Source organism: Artibeus jamaicensis, unplaced genomic scaffold (genome assembly GCF_021234435.1).
Source record: "Artibeus jamaicensis isolate MK-2021 breed Jamaican fruit bat unplaced genomic scaffold, CSHL_Jam_final contig_723, whole genome shotgun sequence".
NCBI lineage: Eukaryota > Metazoa > Chordata > Mammalia > Chiroptera > Phyllostomidae > Artibeus > Artibeus jamaicensis.
The window spans coordinates 2,260,679-2,273,765 of NW_026521938.1; the positions used below are offsets into that span (position 1 = coordinate 2,260,679).

At 41.9% G+C, this 13,087-nt stretch overlaps 1 protein-coding gene across 1 annotated transcript; it reads right to left on the bottom strand.

Annotated features, from left to right (window-relative positions):
* Nucleotides 1–514: 514 nt before the first annotated feature.
* CUNH19orf18 (chromosome unknown C19orf18 homolog) lies at nt 515–9,903 on the bottom strand. The gene is made up of 5 exons (XM_053672067.1): nt 9,443–9,903; nt 7,710–7,796; nt 6,739–6,841; nt 4,615–4,772; nt 515–2,938 (listed from the first exon to the last, which is right to left on the bottom strand). Exons 1-5 carry the CDS (start codon nt 9,582–9,584, stop codon nt 2,859–2,861), a joined length of 570 nt encoding a protein of 189 aa, XP_053528042.1. The 5' UTR covers nt 9,585–9,903; the 3' UTR covers nt 515–2,858.
* Between the last annotated feature and the right edge of the window lie 3,184 nt (nt 9,904–13,087).

Below are 13,087 nucleotides of genomic sequence, written 5' to 3' on the forward strand. Positions count from 1 at the left end.
CTTCCACGAATCTCCGGTGGAAAAGGACATGCACCACCCCGAGGGACACTGGAAACCGGAGAGTCTAGCTCCCAGGAGAGAGAAGGGGCTTAGCTCCTTCTTAAAGGTTCGGCACTCAGATTTCTGGGGAGCATTGTCTGCAACCAAACCACTCAAGTGTTTGGAGACATGTTATTTCAGAGTCTGTGAAGTTGTGAGGCTAAACATACTCTGTCAGATGCTCCCGAGGATTTTCAGATTCAAATGCACCTATTCTGTATTCATTCACAAAATGTGTCCACTCGTGAAGGAATACGTTGATATCAAAACCGTGACAGCACCTCATTGCTGGAAAGGGACTCTAGCGCATGAGGAATTGAAATTATCTTACAACAACACTTGTAAAATGCAAATTATAGAAAGCCTTTAATTTTTGTAACTATGTAAAGTGAGAGATGCTAGCTAGATTTATGATCACTTCACAATGCATACAAATAATGTTACACACCTAAAACAATATAATGTTATGTGTCAACTATACCTCACTTGTTTAAAATGATTTTATTTATTTATTTTTAGACAGAGGGGAATGGAGGAAGAAAGAGAGGAAGAGAAACATCAATGTGTGGTTGCCTCGTGCACCCTGTATGGGGTACCTGGCCTGTAACCCAGGCACCTGCCCCACCTGGGAATCAAACTGGTGGCCCTGTGGTTCATAGGCCAGCACTCAAACCACTAAGCCAGCAGCCAGGGCTAAACATCACTTTAAAAACTGTTTTAGAAAACTATTAGTAATGACTATGTAGCGATTCGAAGATGGTGGAAGAATTGCCTCTGGGTATCACTGGATAGTGAAAAAAGGAAGATCTCACTTTTAGAAAGTGTATTAGTGATATCTGTGAAAAGACACAATCGCATAATTTAGGGATAATTTGGGGGATTCTTGAATTGTCAAGTTTTTATTATTATTTTTTTACCCTCATCCCAGGACATTTTTCCATTGCTTTTAGGAAGAAAGGAAGGTAGAGAGAGAAACACTGCCCAGGTAGAGACTCCACCCCACAAACCCCGTGAGCATGCTCCCTGATGGAGAATCCAACTGACCAAGGTTCAACCAACTGAGCCACACCAACCAGGGTATGAATTAGCAAGTTTTTAAAGGTCATTATTTTGTTTTGTCATTTGTAATACTTAGGACTATTGTTTTGTACCCTCTAAAATCAAGCTATTTAGCACAAACTTTGTACATACTGCAGAATTGGGGAAAACACACACATACACATACTGCTGCCAGCGACCAGGCCTTCAGTATTCACACTGGGTTGGTTAATGAAGGTCTTTCCCTGCATGAAGCCAGTCCCTAAACACTAGGGAGATGGCTCTCTAGTTTGTAACAATTAAGAGAGCAACTAACCTACCACCTTTGCCTAATCAAGAGAGTAACGTCATATTTGCAAAGGGAGGGGATTATAAACTTTTAACATAAAGGGGTGGAAATCTGGGGGATCACCTTAGAAGTCTGCCTACCACAGTGATTTTGCTAAGGTCCATCTGCACGTGAAGACTGTGAACCCTGGGGAGGGGAGGGAAGACACCAACTAGGATGAATTCCTGGTCGATAACTGGGCTTAATTTTTTTTTTTTTAAAGAGCTCAGCAGCCATTTCTTCACAGGGTCCTCTCACACAAACTACAAAGAGAAGCGTGTGCTGAACTGCTTGCCCGCACCGTGTTCCTGCCACCTAAGCCAGCCCTTATAGTGGAGTTCTAGAAACCTATTTCAACTAACAGTACTGATGCTTTCCCCATCAGAGCTGTGCAGTTCTGCCCATGCAGAGCAGCTCTAGTCTGATTAAATAGGACAGTGACTTTGGGGCCAAACTGCGAGAATTTGGAATCCTCCAGAGGACAGACCAATCGGGGACAAGGGCAGGGATTCCTGTCCACATAAGCCAGCTCCCCTCTGGCTCCTCAGTACATGTTGCTGGACTGAGCCACAGAGCAGCTGGATGGCCCCAAAACTGTTCTACAGCTGTGTTGTATCATATTTGGACTGTTTTATATTGAATAAAGTCCCTGCTTCACTGTACCCCAAATTGGAAATTCCTGTTGGCATTGAATTCATGCCAACAATCATTGGATGACAAGATTCATGTTCTTCCTCTCCTTCTTTTCTTGATACTTGATTAAAAAGCTATCCAGTCTCCTCATGCTGGCATCCATATTCATTGTGTAGTGTATTTCCACCATACCAACCTTGGAGTATGTACAATACTGCCTTCCAATGACCAGATGGATTTGCCATAAACTTTGATAGATTTCAAAGGCACAGAGGTATGCTGAAGCCTGACTTCTCCACTTCCTGGACCTTCACCTGATTTGGAACCCTGGGATATAACTGCTCTGAGAATTGTTAGCAATGGAATGGTGAGGTGGGCACCTTTACTCTGGTACTGAGTTGGCATTCTTAGTCTTCTCATGTAAATGGAAACAAGCTACAAGAATTGGCAGATAGTAGGAAAGTTCTGTTTAATTCAACTGGCTCCTCAGTATAGTCTGGGATACTGCCCCCCAAAATTACTTGTATTTCTGGTTAGGATCAAGGAAAGAAACATTGACAACTCTCTTTCACACTTACGAAGTTGGATTTTTCTCTGCCCAATTACATTACAATTATTCATGAACTATGAGAGCTAAGGTACAAGAACTGCTATATCACATGAGTTTATTTTATCTTACATACTTCTAGTATTCTTTCCTTAGGGTTTGTATGTCCTCAGTCTGACATCCCTGCCATCATTTTCTCCACACTGGGAAGCACGTCCTGCAGCTCTTTCATTTGCTTTCACAGATTTCCCACTTTTGCAAGGTGCACAGCATTCAGTATTTCATTACGTTTACTAACTGTTGTTTACTCTTCAATCTTGTCCTTTCGAAGTGTCTGCTTTTCAATCTAATAACTAAAAGGCAGACATAATGTTATTTAGATACAAATAAATGAGAAATATAAATGGAGAAAAAGAGCTGAGGGAAAAGTATGGAAAAATAAAAATGCAAATAATGGAATTCTCAGGACATAATGAGTATTACCGGTCTGATAAGAATGGTGAAAATTTGAATTTTTAAATTATCCTATTTTCTGTATTTGAATTTTTTAATTATTGTCCCATTTTCTGTATTGAAGCTTTGTTTTAATTGAACTTCTTGGGGTGACATTGGTTAATAAAAATGATATAGGTTTCAGGTATACAGTTCTGTAATACATGATCTGTGTATGGTATTATGTGTTCACCAGCCCAAGTCAACTCTCCTTCCATCACCGTTTATCCCCTCATACCCTCTTCTACCTCCCCCCACCACCCTTCCCCTCTGGTAATCGCCATGCTGTTATCTGTGTCTATGAGTTTGTATTCAAGCTTATAAATGCCCACACACACAAAAAAATGTAGCCCTGGCTGGTGTGGCTCAGTGGATTGAGCACCTGCCTGTGAACTAAAAGGGTCACCAGCTTGATTTCTGGTCCGGGCACATGCCTGAGTTGTGGGCCAGGTCCCCAGTAGGGGGTGCACAAGAGAATCAACCACACTGATTCTCTCCCTCTCTTTCTCCCTGCCTTCCACTCTGTCTAAAAACAAGTAAATAAAATCTGCAAGAAAAAAAAAAAGGTAGAAAAGTTATAATTCGATCATGAAAAGACACTGAAAAAATTCTTTTCTAAAGGTTAAACCCTAAGGGCTGTCTGACTCAGGAAGTATCAGTTATTTCTCCCGTTGGCCCACCAGCCTCTCTCTGACATTTGTGTCTGGGGTTGTTACGGAGGAGCTTCACGCAGGGTATGATTAATAAGACTGAATTATCCCTGGCTGCTGTGGCTGAGTAAACTGAGCACCGGCCTGGGAACCAAAGGGTTGCCGGTTTGATTCTCAGCCAGGGCACATGCCTGGGTTGTGGGCCAGGTCCCCAGTGCAGGGGCATACAAAAGGCAACCACACAATGGTGTTTCTCTCCTTCTCATCCTCCTTGTCCATCTGTCTAAAAATAAATAAAATATTTTTTAAAAAATTTTTAAAAGATCGAATTAGACACTGAATGCTCTACAGACTTTTAAAGCAAGTATCCAAGAATGTCAGAACTACAAAATCAGGCTTATACAAACATATGTGCGTCCCTCTCCTCACAATAGTTTGCAGGCATGGCAAGCATATCTCAGACAGGAGTCTTTGAACCTGGGATAGTGACCTCTTGTTTTGTGGGCTTGGATCAGTTTTCACAACAGATTGAGGCACAAGGGACCAGTGGGACATCTGCTTGTCTGTGTTCTAAACTTAGGAATAATGTCACGTTAATAAGTATGTTTAAAAAAAATGTCTTGTTTGGGAAAAAGTTTATTCCTGAACTCTGTTGTCAACTCTTGGAACATCTCTGCAAAGGGAACCAAGCAACCATACAGTTATTTACCACTCTACACAACATGATGAGAACAGGTCATTTCTGTAGGTGTGGCTGAAATATTTATCTTTCTTTCTTCAAGTTCCATTAACTCCCACTTAATTTTGCCTTTAAAATCCAAACCATCAGTGCCAGCTCACTTTCATGTGACTTTGGATCTGACAAGATAAACTGGTCGAGTATCTACCTGAATTAATGAACTTTGCCAGGTTCTTTTCTTTCTTTGCAAATAGGTAACTGGACTCTTCTTGGCCGCTGTGCTTCTCTTCATCTCTTAATAATGGTATCTTGATATTTTTATAAAGCAATGCAAGTTGTTGCCTCTCCTCAGTCTGTACCAGTCGACTGGAGAATAACACAGATGAATTTAGGAGCACAATTTTCATGATGTATCATCATATCTTAATCATGTGACCTTTTGACTGAAAAAGCAACTTTGACCTGGCCTAGCAGGCCTAGGCCAGTTAGTTCAGTTGGCCAGATCATCGTCCTGATACACCAAGGTTGCAGGTTCTATCTCTGGCTAGAATACATACAAAAAGCAACCAATAAATGCAGAAATAAGTATAACAACAAATTGATGTCTCTCTCTCTCAAATCAATTTTTTCTTTTTTCAAGATTTTGTTAATTTATTTTTAGAGGGGAAGGGAGGGAGAAAGAAAGGGAGAGAAACATCAGTGTATCGTTGCCTCTTCTGTGCTCTACTACAGGGAACTTGGTCTGCAACCCAGGCATGTGCCCTAACTGAAAATCCAACCGTGACCCTTTGGTTCACAGGCTCAATCCACTGAGCTACACCAGTCAGGGCTCAAATCAATTTTTTAAAAAAAGTTGGAGGAAGCCTAAAAAAATCAATAAATAAAAAATTTAAAAATGTACTTCTAAGAAAAATCAACCACTAAAAATTCCATGAAAACATGTACTTTGGGGCTCATATTTTCACTATGCCTCAGGCTCTAAAACAGCGTGGGGCACTGGGTGTAACTCAAACACACCAGCTCAGTAACTTAATTGGATGTTGAAACTCCACGAGGATACGTTTTAGTGAGTTCTCTTAGAAAACTTGATATCTGTTACTATCTTTGTCTATATTAATAAAAGAAACTGAAATTACAGTTATATAAATTGAGTCACAAGGGATCACATTAGATAACCCAGAATCAAGCATGATGTTTTTGTGATGGTTACACTCTTTCATCAGCAAAATGTCTTCAATTTTACCTTTAATCTCAGCCTGTCTTCATTTGACATACTTCACAGTGGTCCTAAAATGCCTACCTTAAAAAATATCCCCTCATGGCAATATACTGAATTCAAATAGAGCAAGTAATGCGGTACATCTTCCTCAAATACTGCTGTTGCCCCAGCCTTCATTGATAATAACAAGTTTCCAATGAAAAAAACAATGGTCAATCACTCTTTTCTGCTTTGCACTATTAAGATTCTTTCCAGATACCACGTTCTGGGGAAATACTAGCATTTCATGCAATGGCTTTCAAAGATTTTTGACCATGATCCTCAGTAAGAAGTGTGTTTTACTTCACAACCACAAATCTGTCTGACAACTTTAAAAATCATCATTTCCGCCCTGACTGGTGTGTCTCAGTGGACTGAGTGCTGGCCTGCAAACCAAAGGGTTACCGGTTCGATTTCCAGTCTGGACACATGCCTGGGTTGTGGGACGGGCCCCCAGTGGGGGGCATGCAAGAGGCAACCACACATTGATGTCCCTCTCCCTGTCTTTCTCCTTCCCTTCTTCTCTCTCTAAAAATAAATAAATATCTTTTAAAAGTTTTAAATGTCATTTCCTTTAATGTATGTAATGCTTTCTAATATATTCTATTTTTCTAAATCATATTCTGTTCTATCTCTCTTTTTCTTTTCTTTTTTAAAAATGTATATCATGTCCCAATATGAGTACAGGCTATATTCTGCAAAACACTGATCTGGAAATGTATAAAGGTTATAATAATTTAGTGATCATAAGAACTATAATCATGCCCTGTCAGTGTGAGTCAGTTGTTTAAATCATCATCCTGTACACCGAAAGGTTGGGGGTTCAATTCCTGGTCAGGGCACATACCTAGGTTCCAGGTTCAATCCCTGGTCAGGGAGCATATGGGAGGCAACTAATCAATGTTTCTCTCTTACATTAATGTTTCTCTCTCTCTATCTCTTTCTCACTTCCTCGCTCTCTAAAATCAATAAACACTTTTTAAAGAATTATGATCATCACCCTCATCATTAAATAATAACCTAGCTAATTTGTGTCTTATTTAAGGACGGCAATGTTATTTAACACAGACTTACTACATTATATAGGAAACAGCAGCCCCACACACCAGGGCAATGCTTAAGGCCATACATGCGATTGTAATGACTTGAACAAGAGCAGGTCTACGCGGAACCATCACTAAAAAGAAAAGAAAAAATTCTCACCAAATTTTGTTTTAGAGGTGCCTGTCAGTGAATTATACTGTTATTCCAAAGAGGAGTCAGAGATAAAATCAGAAATTCCATTTTTAAAAAAAAGCATTCTAAAACAAACTAGCAAAATATACCCAAAGACACTGAAATTGAGAACAGGCTGACAGTGACCAGAGGGGAGATGGGGAGGGAATTTCAGGGGAAAGGGGGAAGGGTTTGAAGGGACTAGTATAAAGGACACAAGGACAGTAACAAGGGGGCCGGTGGAGACGGAAGGGAGGTGGGGAGGGCTGTGGGGATGGGCTTGGATGGGGGTAAATAAAGGGCGGAAAACTGTACTTGAACAACAATTAAAATTAAAAAAAAAAAAAAAAAGCATTCTTGCCCTGGCCAGATGGCTCAGCTGGTGGGAGCATCGTCCCATACACCAAAATGTTGAGGGTTTGATTCCAGGTCAGGGCAAGTACAGGAGGCAACTGATTGACGTTTCTCTCTCCTATTGATGTTTCTCTCTCTCTTTCTCTCAAATCAATAAAAACATATCCTCAAGTGAGGATTAAAAAAACTAGCATTCCTAATTTTTAAAATCACCAGGGCAAGCTTGCACAGCCTGTGTGAACAAGCGTAATCTGAATTCCCATATATTGGGGACTCCCCTTTTTCGTCTGCCTCCTGTCCAGGGTGGAAGCCCTTTATTTTGCTTCCTGACTCAGTATAGCAGCACCTGCCAACTACACAGCCCAACAGGAGAGTTGTCTTAGTTTCAGAACCCAAGTGCTGACCACTGGGCTCAGGCTATGCAGTGCTATGATGAAAGAATATTACAGGGCAGCCTGGAATGCAATTCCACCAACCTGCATCCCACGTGTTGGTGTTTGGGGCCATGGAATGTGCTCTAAAGTTGTTCTTTGTAGGCTCAGGTGTATCATACTTCCTATCATCTGAAACAAAAAAAGAAAAACTAGAGAGATACTGTTTGTACAAAATGTAAAAAAAAAAAAAAAGTGCAATAGGCAACCATGCTGAAAAGGGCCTCAAGGCTCAGCCCTCAGGGAGAAGTCAGCCTGGCAGGATGAGAAGAACCTGGGCTGTGGAAATGATAGCAGTGCAAAATGTTTCACTGCGGGCGTGAGGTGTATGGGTGTGCGCGTTATAATTTTTCAACTTTTCTGTTTTTGGATTTTTGTAATGAAATAATGGAGGAGAAAAAAGGAATAAGGGTCACAGATGGTTTCAAATCAACAAGTACTGAAAGTTGGCCTTTGGATTTGGCAATGGGAAGGTCATCAGGAACCCAGAGGAAGGTGACATTAGCGCTGATGTGGTGGGGATACAATCTTGCCTGAAAAAGGTTCAAGAGAGAATGGGAGGAAAGGAATTAGAGATGTGAGTTTTGGAAACTTTTAATGAACTCTGCTGTAAAGATGGGGACAGAAACAGGGCAGCTTCTGGAAGGGCCTAAGCAATCAAGAGGCTAGTTTTAAGATGGGAAAATTGAGCTGTGGCCGGCTTACTTAGTTGGTTTGAGCATTGTCTCCATATGCCAAGATTGAGGGTTCAATCCCTGGCCTGAGCACATTCAAGAATCAACCAATGAATGTATAAATAAGTGTCAACAACAAACCGATGTTTCTCTTTCTCTCTCTCAAATCAATATATTTTTTAAAGAGATAGGAAAATTAAAAAGCATGTTCATATGAGAATGGGACTGCTATTTTAAATTATAATATGACAGAAAAAGTCACTAAATGGAATGGGAGAGTAATTGGACTAGGGAAATGGATTAGCATATTTTTAATAAAATTTCCTAGAAATGATATCGCTGGTTATATTGACTATATTTTCTGTTCTTTTGATGCTCTGGCATTTGGGGCCTTGACCCTAGACTTTCTCTCCTAGAGCTAGTATTTCCTACAGAGAGCAAAGGACCCACTGCAAGCATTCCTTTGATATATAAACCAAGCAATCCTAACCAAACTCTCACACTCCAGGCCAATATTCCCTCTGCCCTAAATCATCCCAGGGCCAGGTACTAGACAAGTAGAACGACTCCCATTGCCCAGAGCCTGCCAAAACTATTCAAATTGTCCAACCCTAAGCTGACTCCACATACCTCTCCTCTCCTTCCAGGGAAAACTCTGGTAAAAAGACTCTGCACCTCACTCTTCCCTCCTCCTCCTGCTTCCTGATCAACTCTGGTCCTTCCCCACGTGGCTCTAAAAGGTGTGCCGTGCCTGTTGCTCCTAGGAACCTGTGCATGTACATTTCTTCCTTCCTAACAATCATTTCCATGTCTGCACGTCTCACCTGAGTAAAACAAATCTCAGGTATGTTTCAACTCTCTGGATCACAAGAGGACATTCACATAGCAGACGAGAAGACCCAAGACTAGTTTTTACTTCACTGAATGAACAGTGCAAGGACTTACAGCCAGGTCTTGGGGTGGAGACTATTGAATTTCAGGTAATTTGCTTTTCTTAGGAGACACTTTGGGCTGTCTAGTGACTCATACATTCTCATGACTACTGATGGCCTTGAAAAGAAAACATATAGCAATGAAATGTAATTATCCCTTCTTATTCAATACTTCTGAGACAAGTAAACAGTGGTTGGCATTCCCTATTAAACTGGGGTCTGAACTCACATGCATAAGGCAGGCATACAAGAAGTGGCCATTCCATTAAAAACAAAAATAAAAAGGTGAAAGAACTTTGAACCTTTTCCATCATTCCACTATTGTTAGTCTTTAATCCTATGGATGAAAGGAACTATTTAGCTAGAGCCCAGCATCTGCTCTATATATTCATTCAAGAAACTAAGGAACTAAAGTGCTTTACTCCCCCCAGAGAGTTTGGGTTCTGCCTTGGAGCCTCTAGTGTGAGGTCAGCACAGGTTGCCATGTGGATTTCCTTCATGGAATCATGTCAGCCAATGGGGACACTGATGGGATGAGGGACTGTGTAAAGGTTAGGTTGGTGGGGGCAGGTATGAGGAAGACCAGGTCCCTGCCTTCAAGAAGTAGACGGTTAACAAGGAGGCAGCGCTTCCTCCCTGTCCCGGTCATTCTTACTTGTTTTTGGTCCCAGGCCTGCCTCCCCACCTCTCCCCCCAACTTTCCCCAGGCTCTCATGCCTGGGCCCACCCCACACTTTGATGCCTTGGTAGCAGTGTCCACAACACACAAGTGCATCCAACTGCTTTTGTTGAACAAAACCCTGTCTCATGTTCTGCCCTGAAAGGCAAGTGTGTGTGTTTTCTTTTCCTCTATAAAAACTCCCCACAACAATGGCAACAGCTGTTGGTTTCCTAGCCACACACCAAAATAGGTAGTGATGTCACCTTCCAGGAAAGCCTCCCTGGTCTGAGTGTGGTGCTTCCACCACACCTGTTCCTGCCTATTATGGCCCCAACACCAAGACCTGTCCTCACTGATGTCCCCAACATCTCACCTGTGACCGTGGTTCCTGAGGGGCTCACAGACTAGCACAGGTTTCATGTGCAGAAGCCCCTCCCAGAACACTTGCCGAACACCAGTGAACAAACAAAAGAACAAGCAAGCATACCAGCCATTTCCCATTCAGCCCCTCTCAGGGTGAAACAAGTGTAGTTATTCCCATGTCAGCATCCACCTGTTGCAATTGTATCTTTCCCCATATCACTGCCCAGCAGCATCACTGGGGTCATTAATGTCCTCACCCGACTTCTGAACAAGCATGGAGTCCACTGCCATCCCAACCCCCACACCCTCTTCTTTTCACTGTTTCCAATACTGGCAAGTTGTAACCTCAGTGGCTAGTACATATTCAACTCATATCTGAGTGCTTCAGTCCCACAAGCGTCCTGGAACTTATGACGTCCAGAAGTAGGATGACTGTAAATGGGCTACTTAGATTATCACCTTAAAGACTTGTACCCTGGCTGGTGTGGTCCAGTGGACTGAGTGCCAGCCTTCGAACCAATGGGTCGCTGGCTTGATTCCCAAGTCAGGGCACATGCTTGGGTTGCGGGCCAGGTCCCCACCTGAGGGAGTATGAGGCAACCAGTCAATGTATCTCTCACACATCAATGTTTCTCTCCCTCTCTTTCTCCCACCCTTCCCATCTCTCTAACAATAATTAAATAAAACCTTAAAAGAAAATTTGCCTATGTGCATTTACACGTAATGTTAGTTGTGGAAGACGGCCTTTCCACCCTCCACCTAGGGTGTTGCGCCCACCCCCTGGGACCCTGGAGGATCCCCTGAGACAGTACTGCCCACATGGTGGGCCTCGTACAGTTTGCACCAAACTCCAAGAGTGAGCTCACCACCTCCCAGGCCAGCTGATTTATTCATTGGACAAAAGTAACATTCAGTTAATAAACTGGGGTGAGCAGAGCCCTCAGAAAGTTCTTAAGTGGGGAGGCTTGCTTTCCTACTAACAGTAATGTGCCAGATGACATAATTTTGGTCAAGGACAGACCATGTATATTTATGACTGCCCCTTAGGATTACATCCTGCTACTCTATTCTCTCCACAGGTCTTGGCACAAAGCATGTAAGTAAACTATTCAGTGACTTGAATTCACTCCTGTAATACTGGGTGACCACTATGCAGTAAGCCCTGAAAGGGAGGGAATCAGATCCCACATGCCTGCGGAAACTCCAGTGATGCCCAGATGAACATCTGAGCGCACCCATGACACCAGGAGGCTGCTGTTGCACAACCACTGGGGAGTCGTGGAACTACATGAATGTTCTGTCCCTGGATTTCTAACCAATACTCTTGAAACATCTCCAGGAAGGATAGCTGGCCCCTAACTATAGCCCTACATGGAAATACAGGAAATATGTGGAAACTAAAGAGAAGCCACCCAAGACCTCCTGTTCATCTCACCCCCTTTCTCATGTGAGCACTCAGGCTTCCTCACTCTATGGAAACTGGTTAGCACCGTTCCCATCTGAGTCCTCTCTGTGATCAAGCAATCTTTTCATTTAGAAAAGATAAAGAAAATATAAACGCCAATTCAGGGGAGACCTTGAGGAATGGCGTGCCCGTGTGCAGTGCTGTGTCCTGCCCTCTGCCACATGAGCAGCATTCTGAACCCATCAGGGAGCATTCCTCTGTCTTGTCTGAATTTCAAGCTAAGTCCTCCAGCCCCTGCTCTGCTGTAATCCTCAGGCTGTGGTTGGTGTGATTCTAGGGAAACCCAGGTCTCAGAAAGTGAGGTGATTCTGAATGTCCAAAACAGACTTCATATTCCAAAAGGAACTTAGTGCTCATGTTACCAGAAATCCTTCAGGACGGAGAGCCAGGTAACTTTATTTCTCATTATTTAGGAATTTCTTGATTTTTTAATATCAAATATCTACTATAGAAACACTGAACAGTAACAACAACAACAAAAAAAACAGTATTAGGTGGAAATATCACTGGAGAGTCAGCATAACATAGTGGTCAAAAACATGAGCTCTGGAGCCAAACAATCTCAGCATCACTCCTTGCTACTTGCGTCCTTAATTAGGTTTGTCAACATCTCTGCCTCAGTTTCTCCATTCATAAAACTGGAATGATAACAATGGCACCTACCTCATATAACTAAGAGGATTGAGCAAGTTAATCACTGAAAAGCATTTAAAACAAAGCCTAGCACACGGTAAGTGCTATAGGTTTGTAAAACTTTTTAAAAAAGTTTTAAAATTAACTGGGTTAATTTATCCACGGGTCTTACTAGTCCTTATCCATATACATTTTTTAGGTGTTAGATATGTATATACAACTCTTTGTCCTTTTTATTCCTTCAGGTTATGTATGCTAATGCAGTGTCCATAAATATACCTTATAGTGATTACCTAAACCAATTAGAAACTAATGTCCAACAATGCAATAATGAGTAAACTGTGGACACCGACACGCTGGGTTTTTAAATATCACTTTTTGTCCCAACATCATCACTCTCATACTTCTAGGCAAAAACATTTCCACCATTAGTAATCTTATTTACTAATCTTTTCTAAGGTTAATCTTCATCAACAGTAAATATCACACTCAATACTATTTTTTTCTTAAATTCAGACTTAGTATTCCACATTCTATTTCTTAAAGGGCACCTAGACCCTCCCCCTTATAATAGCGAAATCTGTATTTCCATAGTTGTGCACAAAATGTTATTGTAAAGCTTCCTGTCCCATACTCCAGCTCAATGCAAAACAGTGTATTTCCAGCTGACACACTTTTCCTAGCATAAGGTTTTC

Bases quoted from the DNA above. Each gene is read 5' to 3' on its own strand.
- CUNH19orf18 (XM_053672067.1), bottom strand. From the start codon at position 9,584: ATGATGGAAAAGGTTCAAAGTTCTTTCACCTTTTTATTTTTGTTTTTA. The intron at 6,842-7,709 runs GTTGGTGGAATT...TTTTCTTTTTAG, and splicing joins CACCAACACGTGGGATGCAG to TGATGGTTCCGCGTAGACCT. The intron at 4,773-6,738 runs GTAAGTCTGTGT...GTTATTCTCCAG, and splicing joins GCTGTTTCCTATATAATGTA to TCGACTGGTACAGACTGAGG.